At 47.1% G+C, this 19,320-nt stretch overlaps 1 protein-coding gene across 1 annotated transcript; it reads left to right on the forward strand.

Moving 5' to 3' along the window:
- Positions 1–4,279: 4,279 nt before the first annotated feature.
- KLF15 (KLF transcription factor 15) lies at positions 4,280–17,676 on the forward strand. Its single transcript, XM_064724241.1, has 3 exons — positions 4,280–4,623; positions 8,892–10,002; positions 15,720–17,676. The coding sequence occupies exons 2-3, from the start codon at positions 8,957–8,959 to the stop codon at positions 15,886–15,888; spliced, it is 1,215 nt and encodes a 404-aa protein (XP_064580311.1). The 5' UTR covers positions 4,280–4,623; positions 8,892–8,956; the 3' UTR covers positions 15,889–17,676.
- The last annotated feature ends 1,644 nt before the right edge of the window (positions 17,677–19,320 follow it).

A 19,320-nucleotide genomic window follows, 5' to 3' on the forward strand; every position in this document is an offset into this window, starting at 1 on the left:
CCTCAAACAACACACAAAACCAACAAATAGAATTTGAACTTCCTTTTTATTTATTTATTTTTCTTACTCTGCTTGATTATTTTTGCTTCTTTCAACCTTGATTTGTAAATCAGATGGAAATGTGTGAATAATCAATTCAGGCTGACTAACCCTTGTTTTGCCAGGTGGCTGGTTGGCTCATCAGATTACTAATAGTTTGCTGCTGCAGTAAATGGGAAATAGCAAGGGCTGAGGCAGAAATACCACAGGTGACCTCTAAAGACAGCAATGCACTCACCTAATGCAACACAATCCCTCTTTTTGTCCATCCATGAAGTTCACTTTACTTTCAAGTCCCCTTAAAAATGAGGAGTAATTTGTAACACAGAACCTAAAGCAACCTAAAAAAGAGGAGAAAATCCGAGGCAGGAAAAGTCAGCCTCTAGAGCAGGAGGAAAAGCAAAGTATGAGCAGAGCCAGGCAATTCTTAGGTGTAAACTGCTGAGTGTGGAGGAACCTTTGCTGCCTTTCCCACCTTTAATGTCTCTGTGCTATGTGGCACCAAGCAACTCATGAATAGCTCAGCCTATGGCTCCTTTTTAACTTTATAAAGCAGGGCAATTTTTATCTACAGGAAAATTTTTTAAAGCTCGAATGCTGAGGTTTATCTGCCTTTTCTGGCTAGATCTTTAGCACACAGCCACCAGACAAAAGCCACTTAAAAGGACCTTAACTCTGTGTTATCACCAGTGTTTGACTGGGCTGTGCCAGTGCCAGAAAGGCTGTCTGAGCAGGGCAACCAGTTTGACTGAAGTTCTCTCCTGAAAGGTGGCAAAAGAGAGAATGGAAAATACCCAAGTAATATCAAGGCACAGAAGTAACAACAGATTTTCAAAGGATTTATTGAAGGGGTGAAAAAAGGGAAGGAAATCTCTTCCTGATGCACAAAATGGATGGGTTGGGAAAATTCAGATGTATTTTACAGCATGGAATGAGGACTCAGTTGTGCTGTAATACCAAATGAAGGACGCTGATGTGAGACATCAGTCACAGATGCACAAAAATTCATTCCCAAAATCTTGTCCCAGCCATTGCTGGTTCTCATGAAATGTTGGCAGAAAAAAGGGATCAGAAGTAATTATATTTGTCTAAATCTGTGCATTTCTCCTGCTGTTAATAAAGGCTTGTAGTGTTTCCAAAGCCTTGAGCAAAACTTAGATGTGTGTCAGCTGGCTTTCACTGTCGTGGGGCTCAGAAGAATTAACCAGTTCACAGCTTGACAAGTGCATGCAGAGATCACAGAGAGATGGGAAAGGGGCTGAGTCAGCTCAGAGGCTGCCATCTGCCACTGGAGCTTGTAATATCCAGTTTTGGGTTTATGCCCCAAAGTGTTCCTGCAGACCTCAAAACCAGGTCTGCAGTTTGAGGCACTCTCAGCAGATTCATGGTTAAGAAAATATGATCTAGCTGAGAAAGGAAGTTTCTCTGTTAAAATGTTTGCTCAGGGAAGATGCTGTAATGGATGAAGCTGTAGTGATGTTTCAGAAAGGACAACCCCAGAGTGGCATTCTAGGAGGCAGTGACTTTTGTGCATTTTCCCATTATTCTCTGCTGTAAGGTGACAGGTTTGTGCTGTAGTGAGGCATCAGAATATGTGCTGTTGTATATCCTGTTTGTTTGGTTTTAACATGTCCTTCTGTCTGTCTAGAAATTCTGCCTGAGCAGAAAAGAAAACTTTGGATATTTGTCTAGGGTGTACTGATGTCCAACAGCCTGGTCAGGACAGCAATTTCTACAGGACACCCAAGGATGCTGAAGGCAGTCTCTGATGTACACACAAGTAAGTTTCCCCTGGATTCTGTGTGCACAGCAAACAGGATCTAACACATGCAAAAGGTTTGGTGCATCCAGAACTTGTCACACTGTGTGAGTGAGCTTGGGTCAGGGTTCATTCTGTGTGCTCTGCACTCTCCTCCCAGCTGCTGTGCACTGCCTGCCTGCATTTTTAATACTTTTTTTTGTTGTTGTTTTTTTCCCTCACAGGGAAATCTCAGTGAGAAACACAGATGCCTTAGTTACACTTTCCTGATATTTTCCATTGCATTTCACCTCCCAGCAGTACTGGAAGGCTGAGATGCTCAGTAGGGTTCTTCAGATGTGAAAAAGTATCAGATCCCTCCTCCATCACGACATGCAGCCACACAGGGGGCTTGGAGGTAGTGCATCCCCTCCCACAGCAGCACATCTGGATCTGCTTGAGCCCACTGAAAATTCTCACCTTCCTATCTCCAGCCTCAGAAACAGCCAACAGCACAGCCCTGAAGCTGCACAGTGGGCAAAGGACCCAGCCTCCAGTGGTGCTTTTAGGGAAGTGAGAAGGTTGTGGGCCCAGTAAAACAGATGAAACTTGAAAAGCAGAACTGGGAAAATACCGTTTTATTTCCACTTAAGGTAAATATGGGACTTCACTGCATCTCTAGCAATTTAAAGAAAGTTCAGAACTACGGTGACTAAAATATGAAGACATTGCCTTTTGCAAGTGGAAAAACGCAAGTTAGAGAAACCTCTAACATGTCCCAGTGCCTAGGTAGGTTATAGTAATGATAAAATTAGGATTGCAACTTTTGGTCGTTTTCATGGGATAAACATTACAAGGGAATTTTGTACATGTTCAAATTCCATTAAAGCCCAGCCTTGTTGGCTTAGATTTTAGCTGTATCTAAATTTAATGTCCATTGCATTGCTAAATCACAGTAAACTTCACCTACTCAGGAAACAAAGGGGGTTTAATTGAGAAAAGCAGAAAAGCGAGGTTTGCCAAACATCTATTTTGGGTAAAAATATTTAAGGCCCACATTTTTACCAACGTAATCCTTTTTACGTCAGTGAAGTTACACTAATGCAGAGTTTGGCCCTGATGTATTTGTACAAATATAGTATCTGGGATTTTGATGAGTACGTATTCATGCATTATTCATTGAGACAATGTGGAGAGGAAGAATGAGGTCTGTGCATGAGAGCAGAGCCCTGAGCACCCCCAGTTCCTTCGATGGTCCCCAGCAGGATGAAGGAGCACCTGTAGGGTCATCCCTGTGCTGCTGCCTGGCCAAGACTTGTTGAGGCTGAATGTCCCCCTTCGAAGGGACTGGTTTATGTTTGCCAGGCTGTGGGATGTGTTACTGGCAATTCTGAAGAAATGCAGATGGAGGATATTTTTGCGAGTTTAAATTGAGCTGGATTTGAAAAGAGATGAGATTGCATCTTGGTTCTGCCACAGACCTTTTGTTTGAGCCTCTGTGCCTCTGTTTCCCCATAAAATGAGAATAATACTTCATTTTCCCTGCAGGACAGTGAGGCCTGCTGTGGGGAGCAGGAAGGGTGTGCTGTCCCATGTGCCCTCACAAAAGGGTGCACAGATGTGTTGTCACAGGACTGCATTCTGATATCCCAGGCTGCACCTTCCCAGGAAATCTGAAAAAAGGAAAAACTGCATTTGGAAACCCACTGACTGAGCAGCAAAACTGACTGCTGCTGCATCTGGCCCCACTGTGAGCTTCCTCTGCAGGAGCTGAGCATAGATCCTGATCCATACCAAGTATTGCAGAACCAGAGTGTGTTTGTGTGTATGTACATATACATAAATTATTATGTATGTTTGTATGAAGAACTAGTGATGTCTGTAACAATGTGTGTGGGACACATATCCAGCATGCTGGAAATGCCCCCATCAAGCTTTGGCAGGTAGGAAAGGGGCAGGTGTGGGGCAGGAGAGAGGGCACGGGGCTCCTCACACCTCCGCAGGGACTCGCTTATCTCCAGGACATGTCCAGAGGAGATAAGAGACTGTCTGCACACTCACAGACTCTCACAGTGGAAGGGACATTACCAGGCCACCCAGTCCAACTCCCTGCAAGGAGCAGTGACGTTTTCAACCCGATCAAATTGCTCAGAGCCCCGTCCAACCTGACCCGGAGCATTTCCAGGGATGGAGCACCAACAACGGGCTCTCCGAGCAACCTGCTCCGGTGTTTCATCACCCTCACACGGACTCCCAGCCCCGCTTGTTTCAGTTCAGCCCGTTTCCACCGTCCCGTGAGGCAGGCCGCCCCGGGGCCCGCAGCACCGCCCCGGGGCCGAGCGCGGCTCCCATTGAGGCCGGGCCCGGGCCGGCCCCCGCCGCCGCGGGGCCAATGGGGGCGGCGGACGCGGTCGAGCCTCTCCCCGGCCTCCCCCGCGGCGGCCGGGCTCCCGTCATGTGAGGGGGATATAGTACTACGGGAGCGGGGCCGCGCTCCGCAGCCGCGCACCCGCCTCCCGGGGGAGCTGCGCCCGCCTCCCGCCGCCGCTCCGCGCTCCCGGCCGCTCCTGCCTCCGCGGGCTGCTGCTCGGGGCTTGCTTGGGTCTACTCCCGCGGGTTTATTGTGCGTGTGTGCCTTTTAAAATTTTTGATTTTTTGAAATTATTATTTCCATAATTATTTTTGCCTCTTTTTTTTTTTAATTTTTAATTTTTTTTTTTTTTTTTTTTGTGGCTTGGTTGTGTTGTTTGGGTTTTTTTCCCCCCACTCGTTCTCGTTGTTGTTGTTGTTGCGTTCTTCTGGTCGCCCGTGGCCTTTGCTGCCCCCCGGCTCGCAGAGGAGTTCAGGTAAGGGTTGATGTGGGCGCGGGGGCCGCGTCCCGCCGGCGGTGCCTCCGCGGCTCGGCGGGGCCGGGGCTGTGTCCCTGCTGCCGGCAGATGGAATTCCATCCCGCCGGGGCACCGGCCAGGGCTAGGGGCTGTTTGCGGGCTGCAGCGGTGCCGTGCCACGGAGTGACAGGCGGCGAAGGGGGGGGGGTTTAATCCCGATCATCGCGACCACGCTGCGAGGGGAGAGAGGCCCCCCAAAGCCTCCTGAAAGAGATGGAAGGAATAAACAATACATAAATAATTTTTTAAAACCCTCAACAAACGGAACAAACAAACAAACCACGATTAAAAAAAACCCCAAACAAACATGTTTTGCAGCCAGGGGAGCCTGGCTGTGCTGTGCTGGAGTGGCAATTCCCTGTGTGTGTCCCGCACCCCTTTCCCTGCCCAGCGTTGTTGCGGGGTGCAGCGGCAGCGGGGTGCGCTCCGCCGGGGCCGCTGCCTGTGCCCGCTGCAGGTGAAACGCTTCCTCCTATGGAAGCCAAAGTTTGGGGCTGCAGCGGGATAGTTTTCAGAGAAGAACGCTTTGGGAATGTTTCTGCAGCTTCCCAGGAGCAACGGGTTTGGGAAAAACAAACCTGAGCACCCCGCTGTGTCCGGGGAGCAGCACAGCCACCTTGCGGAGGAGATGAGAGCAAATGGGTTTACTCCTGGCTCGCGGCTTCTTTTTATTATTATTTTTATTATTTTTTTTCTCCCCCTTTGCATTTCTCTTTTAATTTCTTAGAAGCTCTGGGCCTGCTTCCTTTTCTTGTTTATGGCTCTGTCTGTGGAGCAGAAGTCAGCCTGAACAGATTTAGAACAAGAGAAAACCCTGAAGAGATTAGTCTTAAACTAGAAAAAGCTGTGGCAATAAATGTAGGAAATGACTGTCATATATGCTGTGTGATCAGTTGTGCTGGGCTGAGTGTCCAGAAATGACAGGCTGGGAAACACATCCCCGTGTTTCAGCAAGTTCCCAGCACTTAACATTTTAATGTTGCTCTGCGTCAAAATATGTCTTCTCTGGTTTGCTTTTTGTCATTTTTTTTTTTTTTAGCTGGCAATTAGATGGTCAGGTTTTAAACAGAACAACATGTTTTTGGCAGAAAGGACATCATAACAACCCAGGGAACTCGTAAAAAAAAGTTGGAGACGGTGGTGCTGCTGAACAGCTGCTGTATTTCACTCCAGAAGAGGCTGTTTGCAGTGACTGCAGTCCCACTATAGGTGCTTACATTTCTAACATGTTTTCAGCGTTCCTAGAGATGAAAGTGTGTTATGGAAACAGCATCATTAGTTTTCATGGCCTTCACAGCCCCGGCTTTTTTTGGTTTTGTTTTCTAATCTTCTGTTTTTGGCCGTGTCTTCAGGCAAAGTAAGGATAAAAGTATTTTGGTTGTTAGCCTGGCCTTTAGGAAAAAAATATAGCCAGGGCCCGATCTTGCATTCCAGGCATTCTCCAAAATCTTCTTGGCTGTTCTGCAAGTTTTGAGAGCGCACAGAAAGCAGAACTGGCCCGTAATGTGCCTGGATCTATTTGGCTCTGACAGTCCTCTCTTAAAAAGCCTCTGGTTACATCGAGTGATATTGTTCCTTGTCAAAAGAGATGGAAAACAAGCCTGCTGGCTGTTTTCTGCTGAGGTAACCGGCCCACAGCAATTGCTAGGGGTTTATTATTAGTTTTTTCCCTCCCTCATTTAAGTCCTAATTCAAATTGCAGTTTAGTTCTATTCCCAGGGAAATATATTGATATTTTGATAGTGGCTTCCCAGCTCTTGCAAGCATTTAAAGAAATCTTTAACATTTTAAGTTGTTTTTTTTTAAAAGAAGTTCACCAAGTGCTTTTGGTGCACGCAGAGCATGCCAGCTTTTCTTAGAAAAGCACATGTTGCAGTCCAGATTTCCCTCACAGCCCTATTCTTCAGAAGTTAGGCTGGAATAATACAGACATTAGAGGAAGAATTAGAAACCATCTGAGGGCAAGTCTTCCTTTCTGCCCTGTGTTTCTCAAGGCAGTCACCAGTTTTTGGTGCAAGACAGAAACAATCAGCTTGCATGAATTCTTACCAGATGCCAATACCAATTTGTCAGAAGCAGATGGTGCTTTCTGTTTCAAAACTGGAATAACTCCGCTATGGGACTTCTGCTGGGGGAGCTTTCCAGCAATATAGAGAGTAAAAAAAAAAAAGCTTGTTAGAAATAGTTCAGTTCTTCTGACTCTATGCTTTTACTATAGGACATGTTTATAGGCTAAGGTCACAAAACAGAGCCACTAACCTCTGCTTGAACTTCCTCATGTTCAGCACATGTAGGTATCTCATTATTGGTTCAGAGGCACAGCTGTCTGACGGGACACAGACCAGGAAAATGTGCAATCTTACTTTTAGTCTTTATTTCAACCTGTCACTGTTTCCTCCATGCGTCTGTGAAGGAGGAAGACAAGTCTTTAAGAAATGTGGCTTCCCCTCACTCCTTCCTGGGAAATATTAATGATGTTGCCAACGGGACAGAGCTCTTTAAGGGTGTTGTGTAAAATACCTCGCCTTGTGTTCACTGCAGCACTGAGCATACAAACACCTTTTGATTTTTCTCCAGAAAAGGAAAGACAGGGCAAATTTTGGAGATTTTGGAGGCAGCAAAGATGCTCTGCAACAGCAGTAACAACCATCCCCTCGTCTGCACAAAACTGGGAGCTATTGACTATTCATGGCAAAGTGTCCACAGCGGCAGAGCCTGTGGAAAATGACAGCGTGTAACAAGATTGACTGGCATTTCCTTCACGCTGGGTCACATGCCTGCTAATTCACACACACACACCAGCTCATAGGCTGATCGAATGACTGCTATCTCTGCACTGCACATACCTTCCACAGAAAGAGTTGTTTTATTATGCACATGTACAGCTCTGTTTCCAATCAGTCACCTTGAGCGAGTGACTGAGGGCCAGTGTTGGCTCCATCCCGAGCTCTCTGCCTTTGCTCTCTAAGGGGCACAATCTCCGTCCGTAAGCAATTTCTGTTCTTTTCCCTCAAAGAGGTGGGGAATAAAATAATACGTAGATGTCCCTCCTGCCTCCCCCTCCCCAGTGGCCTTTCTAGGAAGTTTGCTTGTTTTAGATGGTGAAGGGCAGGACAAGCATGGCTGTCAGTGGGCACCAGGATGGCTGTGCTGGCCAGGGTGGGGTTTGCTCTTGTGGGTTTGTAGCGGGATTGGGGCTCATGGAACCCGGGGTTTGCGGGATGCTGCAGGTCGGGATGCTGCTCATGGTTTGTAGCAGGATTAGGGTTCATGGAAAGCGGGATTTGCGGGATGCTGCAAGCTGGGATGCTGCTCATGGTTTGCAGCGGGATTAGGGCTCATGGAACCCAGGATGCTGCAGGCTGGGATGCCACTCATGGTTTGTAGCGGGATTGGGGCTCATGGGCTCACGGAACCCGGGATTTGCGGGATGCTGCAGGTCGGGATGCCGTGCAGCCCTCCTGGTGCAGCAGCTGGCTCGGGGCTCAGCTCAGCCCCTGCCCCGCAGAGAGAGGAGCAGAGCAGTGAAAGCAGCCACCAGCTGGCTGGCAGGGCATGGCAATTAGCTCAGTGCCAGCCTTATTAAGGACAGTGCAGGTGATGATGACGTCGGCACACTGATTCATTACATCTGGAGGGGAAAATCCACCTAGTAAATGCTGAAGCACAGTAAATATTTTTGGCTCCTGCCAGATTGATCCTTTCATTATGCTGAACAGCCTATATTTGTAGAACTGAGGAAGTTAAAAATAAGGTCGGTGGAAAGCTACAAGATAGGAAAAGGATTTGCATTTTATGGTCACCAGCAGTAAACATTTTTTTATTTGTTTCTTTTTGGTGGTAAAAATTTCAACACTTTATTTTTTCTTTCCCATTCCCTCTTTTGGCTCTGGATTTCACTGCTAGGTGAAAGCTTGTTATTTATTTTCTCTTGCTGGTAATATTCTATAAGGGAGCTGTAAATCTGGAGCACACGCACGGTTGGGAAATGATTTCTGACAGCATTCTTTTGCAAATATGTGGTGCAATCCTGCAAAACGCTTCAGCCCTGACAGTCCTCGGGGGGTGGTGCAGACCTATCAAAGCTTGTAGCAGCCTGTGTACCCAGGGAGGCTGGATGCTCTGTACTTTCCTATGGGCTAGAGGGCTTTATGAGTTTCAGTTCATGGAGATAAATGATTAAACCAACTTCTGACTGTTGCTGTTTTGTTTTTTCCTGCACTTAGGCTCTCACCTGAACTTTGGCTGCCTGGTATATGCTGTTGGGATATCCTTAAGAGATCATCCAGGAATGGTGGATCACTTGCTGCCTACTGATGAATCCTTTTCATCAACAAGGTCTTCTCTTGGATACTTTGGGGACATGACAGCTGGCGTGAGGTCCTACCAAATGCTGCCCTCTCCCCTGTCAGAAGATGACAGTGACTCGTCCAGCTTTTGTTCTTGTTCCAGCCCTGACTCCCAGGTCCTCAGCTCCAGCTATGGAAGCACATCCAGTGCAGAAAGTCAGGACAGTATCTTAGACTATTTATTGTCCCAGGCTTCTTTGGGGAACACCACCACTGCATCATGGTGGGACAAAAGGAGACTTCAGCCAATAGTGAAAGAGGAGTACTTTAGGTTGCCTGAATTTTCCGTGGATATGGAAGACTCAGGACCATTTCAGCCCACGCTTGAGGAAATTGAGGAATTTTTGGAGGAGAATATGGACTTGGAGCTCAAAGAAAGACCTAAAAGCGAGACCAAGGACTTGAGAGCTTGCAGCCAGGTTTCTGTTGCTTCTCTGCAGCAAAAAGACCATATGCTACCCAGTACTAGTTTAAAAGAGAGTAAAAATGAGCAGTTGACTAGCTCAACGGAAGGTGGCCAAGCTTCAAATGGAGGAGTGACCCTGGAGAATGGAATACCAGTTATGCTCCAAATTCAGCCTGTGCAGATCAAACAGGAGTCCAACACCAGCCCCACGTCCCAAGGACCAGCACAGGAGAACATTAAAATTGCACAGCTCCTTGTCAACATCCAAGGACAGACATTTGCCCTTGTGCCTCAGATAGTTCAGTCGTCCAATTTGAACTTGTCCTCTAAATTTGTCCGCATTGCTCCCGTCCCCATCGCCGCCAAGCCAATTGGGCCAGGGGGCATGATCCAGGGGCAGACGGGAATCATCATGGGTCAGAAATTTCAAAAGAACCCTGCAGCTGAACTCATTAAAATGCATAAATGTTCTTTTCCTGGCTGCACCAAGATGTACACGAAAAGCAGCCATTTGAAAGCCCACCTGAGGAGGCACACAGGAGAAAAGCCCTTTGCGTGCACGTGGCCGGGCTGTGGATGGAGGTCAGTATTGGGGTGCAGCTCTGTCCAGTCCCCCTTCCCCTTCTTGCTCACTTGACCTAACATGCTGAGCAAGTAGGTTTGCACTCAGATTTATAAACTGTTTCTATTGCCAGAACTTGTTTGGTTGGTTTGACAATGAAGGCCTTTTTTCTTCCTGTTGGGTAACGCAGGAGTTCTGATAAATTAAATAGCAAAGCATCACCTGCTGGCACCAGCAGCTTTAGTGTCTTAAAACAAATTAAAGCAGTCCATCATAATCTGTATTTCATTCTAGAGGGTCAGGTGAAGCTTGTTACCACAGGTAAGACCTGGTGTTTGCATTGGTGTGGTTGCAGCACCGGCTGAGGCTGAATTGAGCTGAATGGTTTAGGGCAGAATTGCTGTGCACAGCCCTGTGTGGGACTAAATGTGGCCAGTGAAAGGCTGTGATAAGCAAGTATGGTTAAAAGCAGTATTCTGTGCACTTTCATAGAAAATGCACTCCATCCCACTTCTTCTTAAAATGCTGGCAGTGACACTCTGGCATACTCTGGGTTTTATTCTCTGTCTTGATTCAGAAAAATGCGTGGGTGCCACTCAAAGTTGCAAAAAAGCTGTCAGATGTAACAACATAACCAGAAGGCTGAGGTGGAGTTAAGGATTGCTTGAATGAAAGATTGCAGGTTTGATTGAGAAAATGTTTGGCAGAAGAATTTTTAAAAATATTTTATTTTATTTTTAATATGAATTGAAAAATTTAGTCTTTTTTAAAAGTATCAGCTTTTTATTTTAAGGAAGCTTTGACAAGTGCCTTCCTCCCTCTTTCCAGTTAGCTTTATTACTGGCTTGCCTGCTGGCAAGTGCTAATGTACAGCACCTCAAATGGTGATGGGAGAAAATATAATCTTAACTGCCTTGTGTTAAATTAAATTGAATTTCTTGCAAATAATATGCTGCAGAGCTTCAGTGAGCAATGTCTAATGAGAAAATGGGTTGTGATCATGGGCAACAGATGAGGTAAAAAGTAACAGGAGAATGTTTTGTAAAAATGCAAGTATGTGAGACATGCAGCAGTTAGAGATGGCTGGGTTGGTTTGAGGGAAAAGGTCACAGTGGAGCTGAACCCTCTGTTCTCCAGCTGGACCAGGCTGAAGTTTGTTTCTCAGAAGGGCTGGGGGGATCAGATTATGGTGGCTCTACAAACCGGTGGTGATTTGTTTCCTTTTGTCCTGGTGACACCTCTCGTGGGCTGTTTGCTGCTCAGGGTACCCTCTCACCAAAGCTGCATTTTTCAGCTGTTTGGTCCCAGACACTGTGGGCTGGGTGCTCCCAACCTGCAGGACAGGTACTTGCTGCTTTTTATTTGGCTGCCAGAGTATGTGTGCACAGGCAGCAGATGTGCCTGTGGGTGTCCTGCTGGCTTTCCTTGCATGTGAGCACAGCTCTCCTTTTTGTGACAAATACGTGTGGCAGTGAGGGTTTGTCTAATCCAAACTGAGGTTCGTACCAGCGCTCCCAGGGACTTGTGTGGCTCAGGATCAGGAGCCTGAAGCATTGCCTCTGGGTGACCTTCTCCAGCTCTGTCTTATCACAAAACTGGTGTTCCCCCAGATATAAAACCAAGGGGAACGTTTAGGAAAAATAGTAAGTGATAAAGGTTGATTAAATTTGCAACAGGTGCCTCTCTTCTCGAAATGTGGCAAATGATTTGCTGCCTTGGCTGGAGGGTCAAAAGAAGTGCAGGTCCCACAGCCTGGAGCACCCTGAACTTTCAGCCACCACAACTTTTTAAAGATGAGTCCAACAGGAAGGAGGAATTAATCATAATGAAGAACATGTGTCTTGTCCACAAACAGCTGCTGCAAAGGGCTTTTCAAACTCTTGTGCTGTTTGTCTTGTGGAATTTCACAGCCTGGGCTGCAATCTCAATCCCCAAAACCCCCAAACTTTGGAAGGGCTCTGCTGCAAGAGGAGAAGTTTATAGCCAGCAGGAGAGGCCTCCTGTGCTCACAGCAATCCTTAGCACCAGCCTGAGATTGCTGCACATCCTCTGCATGCTGCTCCACATCAAAGACCAGAACCAACTGAGCATTGAATTACTCAGTTCCCTTTCATCAATAAACCATGTTTACCTTTGTAGAAGTTCAGTGAGAACTGTGACTTTAGTCTCACATGACTTAAGTCCAGTGCATCTGACCACTCTGTTTGCTCCCAGGTCTACATAATCTCAAATGAATTTAAGCACTAAAACACTGCTGAACTCTGCTTTCCCCCTTTTTCCCTGCATTCTTGTGCTTGTGTATTTATTTTTTCACTGAAGACACTTAAGAGCTGATCTCACTGGAGATAGTAATTTCAAAACCAAAACAGAGTGTTGCCTAGCACAAAGTGCCTGAGCTCAGTGGGAGGGTTAAAGGTTCCTCAAGCTCTCTGTGCATGATGTTTTAAATGCACCAGGGTTGGAGTGTGTACCCAGCAAGCCCTTAGGATGGCTGGAGACCCCTAGCACCTCCCTGATGGGGGCTGAGCCCTGCTTGCTTGTGCCCTTCCTAGGCACAGGGCTGTTTTAGGCAGTCTGCAGAGTGGTGCTCACTGGCAGTGGCCAGTGACCCTTTGTGCTCCCTGGGATGGGTCAGGGCACTGATCTGTGTCGTGCCACCTTCTACCTTTGGCACCCCAGGTTAGCACTGCTCAGGCCAGAGAGCTGAGCAGCAGCTGTGTTATGGCACAGGGTAGGAGAAGCTCCTGCTTCCCTCCCTGGCACAGCACTGGGCAAAGCTGCAGCTGCTGCAAGGCTGGGGGTGAGGCCATGCCCTTTAAATGCCCCACTGCATCTTCTGGCTGGTGACAGCAGGGGCCACAAGCTCTGCCTGGCTCGGCAGGGAGGGTTTAAAGGCTTGTTAACACGTGGCCAGAGTGTGCTTGGGCAGTACCAGACATGGGGCAAGGCAGGCATCTTGCACTGGTTTTTCTTGCTGCTGCTGTGCAAGGGGATGGCAGGTGCTCAGGAGCTGTGATGTTCCTTGCAGGAAAGCTCTGGGGATGGGCAGGAAGGATCTGTCTAGAGGCTTACTCCCCTGTGGAGGAGAGGTACAGCCTGAGTTGGCCTCAGTGGCTGGTGGCCATGGCAGGGACCAGGAGTACCAGGCTAAAGCTATTGACCTTTCTTGTCCCATGAGCTACAGAGGGATGACCCCATGTGTCTGGGAGACACAGGACACATCCTACACATCAGGGAGCTCTAGGACTTTTCTTCACGGGAGATGTAGTTACAGTCCCTTGGGGTCCTGCCAGATAGAAGGATAAGAAGGCTCTTTTTGTTGCTGTGGGATTTCCCAGATCCCTTCACTTATCTTTTGAAGGAGGAATCCTCCTGGAAATGGCAGTGACAGAATAGTGAGGTATTCCTTGGGGCTTCCTTTTTTTTTTTTTTTTTCCTTTTGAAGTTTGCATTCCACAGTGGATTATTTTCACTTTCTTTGGGTTGATCTCAGTGCCAGAGTGTGTTGCAGATATTTCACTGCAGAGCCAGACCGCCAGATCCTCCCAGCTTCCTTGTCCTAACCTTTGCGTTGTTTTTTTGTAAACACACAGACAGCTTGAGGTTTATTTCTGTGGGCTCTGTAAGTTGATCTTTCCGTCACTGCTGGGGAACAGTGTTGCAACATTCCTGCCTCTTCAGCTAAGGACATGGTTATGAGGCAGAGTGTATTTTTAACGGATGAACTCATCCAAGCTCATTCCTGACATGTGCCTCTTTCTCCCCCACCGTCCGTGCAATTTCCCTCAAAATGCACTTGTGAGGCTCTTGTGCAGGATTAGCCAAGTGCTACTGCACTTCTGTTCCAGATGGTGACCTTAATGGCCAAGGACATAGGACAGGACAACACAGCCACATCTGGTTTTGCTTCTTTGAGGTCTGTATACAAGAGGATGGCTCTTTGCAAAAGTGCTTTTCCTCTTTTCCCTGGATGTGGCACAGCTCTGTTCCTTGCCCAACACTCAGTCTGCACAGGCAGCATCCTACACTCTCCAGGCCCACTCACCCATAGCCCTACCAGAGCATCCCTACAGGGATCTGGCCCTGGGACTAGCTCACTGCTTAGGACTTGGGAGAAATCCCTGACCCTGCTGCTCGTGGGTCCAGACTGTGGTTTTGGGAAGCTATGGCTGAAAGGACCAGGGGTGCTAGAGAAAACAAACATACAAATAGAAGGCGTGAAGAGAAAATTCTGTCATGGCCCTTCAGGTGGACAGTTCCATAACAGCTGCCTGTTTATCATGGAGAATTTGACTCTTTTGCCATGAGGATATCAGAGCAAGGAAGGGAAGAAAACCAAGTGAACAGGTGAAAGAATCTCTCCTAGAAATGGCTCCAGGGAGAGATGCCCACACCATACCTTACCCGTGGTGAGTGCCTGGATCAGCTTTCCAGGGGCTGAGTGCTCTCTGGGGAGCATGACTAGTCTGAAGAGCTGCAGCAACTGAGGAAACCATTACCAGCTTTCCCAGTGCCTATGCCCTGGTACTCAACTGTTGGCGGGAGATCAGAGCTAATTAAAACCTTTATGTGGAAACTTACTTTTCTTGCATGAGGGATTTATTCATAGGAGCCCAGCAGTCCTGGTTTCTCCCTTTCATAAAAATAGCGTATTCGCTCTGTTGGTGATGTGATATTTTGCTCCAGAAGGGCACATTTTTCTACATGTTCTTTCCCTGATTTGTTCAGCTAGTGCCCATGACTTCACTTATTTATTGTAAATAAACAGCTGATACCATTTCTTGCAAGCTCTCTTTCTGTGCTGCTCTTTGTTACTGCTCTGGCAACAAAACCCTTAATTGCCCTTTGTCAGGCAGCAAATTTTTTGTACCCATCTGGACAGGGCTGTTTTAGTGTGACATTGTTAATTAACCCTCTGTCTCCTAGTCATGTCCAAAGTGGAAATAGAGCCAGCCCTGCTCTTAAGGCCAAAGGATCAGCTCATTTGGGTTCCATAAAGCCTGTGGGATTCATGGTGGCTATTTGGGGATTTTTCTGTGGAGATGGAAGGTGGAAAATATCTAAAATTCAAAAGATTGTGGAATACAGTTTTGGTAATTAAAGGCTCATTCTTAATTTAATTTACCCATGCTAACTATGCAAATAACTATGCAAATGGGCATTGGGGCCCACCTGAATTTCAGCTGTTGGAATGCTGAGCATCTCTGGTGCTATTAATGACTCTTTATTTAGCCTGCAGGAGCACACATGGAAGCCAATTTTTCATCTGGATCTAAATAAATTCATGTTGTTTCTAGGTAGCTCTGACTGGATTTATCTGGAATCCCTCTCAAACTGGGTGCACTTAGGCGGTGTGCTTGTATCAGTGGGAACTTGAAACAGACCTCACCTGCAGGACAGTGGTGGTTATCTCTGCTTGAGGAGTCTGTGCTTGGATTTGCAGGACAGAGATGGTGAGGGTGGCTTTGGAGGGGATTGCAGGGGGATCGAGAGCAGCTGTACTCATGCCATGGAGTCCAGGACAAGGCTGGTACCAATGCTGCCCCTGTGCATTGCCGTGAGTTCAGGGCTGGTGGCTGTGTGTTTCCATTGTTGCTGGGACCAGCCCAGCCCTGCTGTGTGTCCCTTTCACCTCCTGGAATTTCCCAGTGACCTGGGGGGATGTTTTTTACCTCGCTGTGCCACACTTAGCACACCAAACCCCCATTTCTCTGACGAGGCCTCTCCTCTCTTGCAGGTTCTCCAGGTCAGACGAGCTGTCCCGGCACAGGCGCTCCCACTCGGGGGTGAAGCCCTACCAGTGTCCAGTGTGTGAGAAGAAGTTTGCTCGCAGTGACCACTTGTCCAAGCACGTCAAGGTGCACCGGTTCCCGCGCAGCAGCCGCTCCGTGCGCGCCGTGAACTGACGGCTCCTGCCCTGCCTGCCCGCCGGCCGTGCCCAGAGCCACCACAGCACTTTGCTCACCACCACCTTCCTAGGGATAATTTATTTGTCTCCACAGAACAGTCCATGCTGTTACTTGATACCACGGTGTTTGAGTGCCCCCATGTCCTTCAAAGATGATTGGAGAATGAAGCTCTTTTTGGGTCAGGGGAGCGGAGCGCTTCTTCCTTTTTTTTTTTTTTGTTTTCTTTTAAGGATATTATTTTCCTTTCCTTGTATCTGTCTCTCCTTTGCTGCTGCTTCTTTTGGAAATTACAGTGTTTTATTTTTAGCTGTTTTCTGCTGCACAGGAAAATGTAAAAGTTGCTTGCTGCTAGTTAATTATAGCCCTGGCATTCCTGAGGGCTTTGCTCATGTACAGGCCACTCATTGTGAGTTTTTATTAAGCTGCTCTATTTGTTCAGTTTGGAAACAGCAAATTCCTTTTGAAATGAAAACAACTCCTTTGTTTTTGGGTTGCCTGAGCCAAGGATTTGTAGGGGCTGGCTATAGGAGGAGGAACAGTGGGAGTTGGGGATAGGGGGAGACAGGGCTTGGAGAGCACTGGAATGTGCCTCCATGCATCTCTGATTTTCCCAGCTCACATTTACCTTTCCCTTGGCTGGGTTATATATAAATGTTTATGTATACATATTCATACATACATACATATATATATATATATTTAAGGAAAGACACATCCCAAGCAAATCCAGAAGCTCAGGCTGGATGGAATGGCTTGGAGTGAAGCCTCTGGAATTGTGTGTGTGCTTCTGTCCCGTGCTGCCGAGGGATGCAAGGATGGCCAGGCTCCAAAGGACACTGCTTTCCTTTGAGGCTGCTTTGCAGCATCCACTGCCTTTAGCAGAAGAGCTGTTTGCCCACGAGGCAGCACAAAGGTGTTTGTGAGAGCCTGTGAGCTCTGTTCTGTCTCTGCCCCTGCCCTCTCGTGTGACCTGGGGTGAGAAAGCACAGCCCCAGCCCTGGGGGTGCCTGGTGAGCATCATCACAGCATCCCCACATCCACTGAGAGTCAGGGCCTGGCTAGCTGGAGCTGAGTCTCTGTGTGCTGGCAGGGTCTGCAGGATGTGCCTGTGCCCAGGGAGGGTGGCAGGAACACGAGCTGGTGGGACAGTGCTGTGAGCCCGAGGTCTGGGGGTGATCCTCAGTGCCAATCCTCTTCCTCCCAACAGCCATGTCAGAGCTCCGTGCAGCTGGGGTGGGCACATGGGTGAGAACAGCAGCCAAAAGAAACAAATTTGTGTGATAGCTGGCTAAGAAGGGAATTTAAGCAAATAATCAGATGGTAGCAGGCAAGTGATTTTTGTTTGTGTTTCTTCTTGTTTTGTTTTTCCTTTTGAACTCTGGCAATTGTACGAAGCTTTAGAAGAAAATAGAATTCAGTAATTAGGGATGATTTTACAATGGATGTTGCATTTCCTTTCCATTCGCAGACGGCATCTGTTTGTCTTTTCTGTTGGCAAAATGGGAAGGAGGAAAGTGTGATCCTAGAGCTAGGCAGAGCAGGAGCCCATGCTGTGTGAGAGCAGCAGGTCTGGCTAAAGTGAATGCATTCCTTTTGTCCTCTAGAAATTAATATAAATGAACTATCATCTATTGACTGGTTTATATCACATCCTATGAATGTATGTAAATAAAACTGTACATAGATGCATATCTATATAAAATATCTTTTAATAACGTATCAAATTTGTGTAAATTGGAAACAAAAATACCTATAAAGCCAGTGTACATAAGTTACAATTCTGTATATTTTCTTTTGTTCTTCATAAAAATATATTTACTTTGACAATAAAATGAAAATGGAAATTTTAAATCCCTCCTTGAAATTATTATTCATTAATTTCCTTTATAGCCAGCTCTGAAATTTTGATTCACCTGGACGTAACTTTTCAGGTGCTGTGTAACAGGGAGAGGATGGATCAGTTCTGAAGTTTTTCTCAGTTTTTCTCATCTCAGTTGTTGGAAGGCGTGAGATGTCTGAGCTGTCTCTCTTCACTGGAGCCCTCACGCCCTGCTTGGCAGCCACCCTGGGACACAAACGCCTTCCATGGCTCCTGACTGCTGTGGAACAGCTCTGCAGATGCAGTAAAACAGTGGTTAATAAGGTAGAGCAAGCAGGCTTTGAAGGAATTCCAGCTTTAGTGATTAGTGTGGAGGAGGAAGGGCTTCAAGGTCTGCTTCAGATGGTGACGGTGACGCACTGTGTGACCCAAGACAAAGGACTCCATTGCCTGTTCTGCACTTCCCTTTCTTGTAAAAGGGGGATAATAACACATGACAATGATACTGTGGGACTTAATTTGCTTTTGTGTGATCCCTGGATGGAAGGAGCAAGCAATGAGGCCAGTAGTCACAGGATTAGATTGTTAAAGGAAGGCCCAGCATGATGGTCTTGGTGCCAGGGCACCTCAGTTGGCTCTGCTGCAAATCCCACACCTGGCAGAGAGATGTGAAGGAGCTGTGCTAGGAAGAATTGCCTCAGGCCTGAGGAGAAGACGCCCTGTTCTGCAAAAGCCATTGCTTCCATTTGTAGCAACAGGGGCATGAACACCCTGCTCTCGTGACCTGCAAGCTGGGACATGCCTTGCACTGTGCTTCTGCTTGCTTTGGCGTCTGCTGGAAGAAGAAACCAGCACCGTGACTGGTGTTAAAGTCACTTCTGAGTCTCCATGGGAGCAATGGTGCAGTGGGTCCAGATCTTCTCCCACCAAGAATCATTGTGACACTAACAGGCACTGAGGGATTAAAGTCTCTCCCTGAAGAACAGCCGCCAAAAAGCGCCAGCTGATGAGCCAGGGCTTTCCAGACCCTTGATTATTTTTCCCAGAGAATCCTTTTGAGTGTGGCAAGAGGACCAAGGGATGAGGCAGACTAAGCTCTGTGCAATCCAGGTTGTTGTTACCTCCTGAGGTGTAGCTTGAAGACCAGAGTGCTCAGGACATTGGTTTTAAGTTTTGATTAGCACGCCTGCACCAAGAGGATCTGCAATTCCCTTCTGTTCTCACCCTATCCACTACATCTATTAAACCAGCTGCTTTTTTTTAACCAGCATCTCAGTCTCTTCCCCATCTCACCTGGAGTTCTGATATTGCTGTAAAGTTGGGCAATTCACCCTGCAAGGCCTTTGGGGCAGAAGTTGCTATTTTTCTGCAAGAGGTAATACTTGAAGCCGAAGTGGAGTAATGCAAAATGCCTGCTGTTGGAGCACAGCAGGGCAGAAATCTAAGGTTTTTTTAGCCTGTAATATTTTCCATGAAATGTGTATTCTTTCTCTCTTTTCCTTTCTCTCTTGTGTGTTTTAAGTATGGGTTTTGAGTGTGAATTGTGTGGGTTTTTCTAGTTAATACCTAAGGAAATGTAAGTTTATGTAAAAGTTGCAATATTGTGCTGA

This window comes from Zonotrichia leucophrys, chromosome 12 (genome assembly GCF_028769735.1).
Source record: "Zonotrichia leucophrys gambelii isolate GWCS_2022_RI chromosome 12, RI_Zleu_2.0, whole genome shotgun sequence".
Taxonomy (NCBI): domain Eukaryota; kingdom Metazoa; phylum Chordata; class Aves; order Passeriformes; family Passerellidae; genus Zonotrichia; species Zonotrichia leucophrys.

What these genes read in the sequence shown, in the direction of transcription:
- KLF15 (XM_064724241.1), top strand. Translation starts at nt 8,957, where the DNA reads ATGGTGGATCACTTGCTGCCTACTGATGAATCCTTTTCATCAACAAGG. An exon ending in TGGCCGGGCTGTGGATGGAG is followed by an intron (nt 10,003 to 15,719) that starts GTCAGTATTGGG and finishes CCTCTCTTGCAG; the next exon opens with GTTCTCCAGGTCAGACGAGC.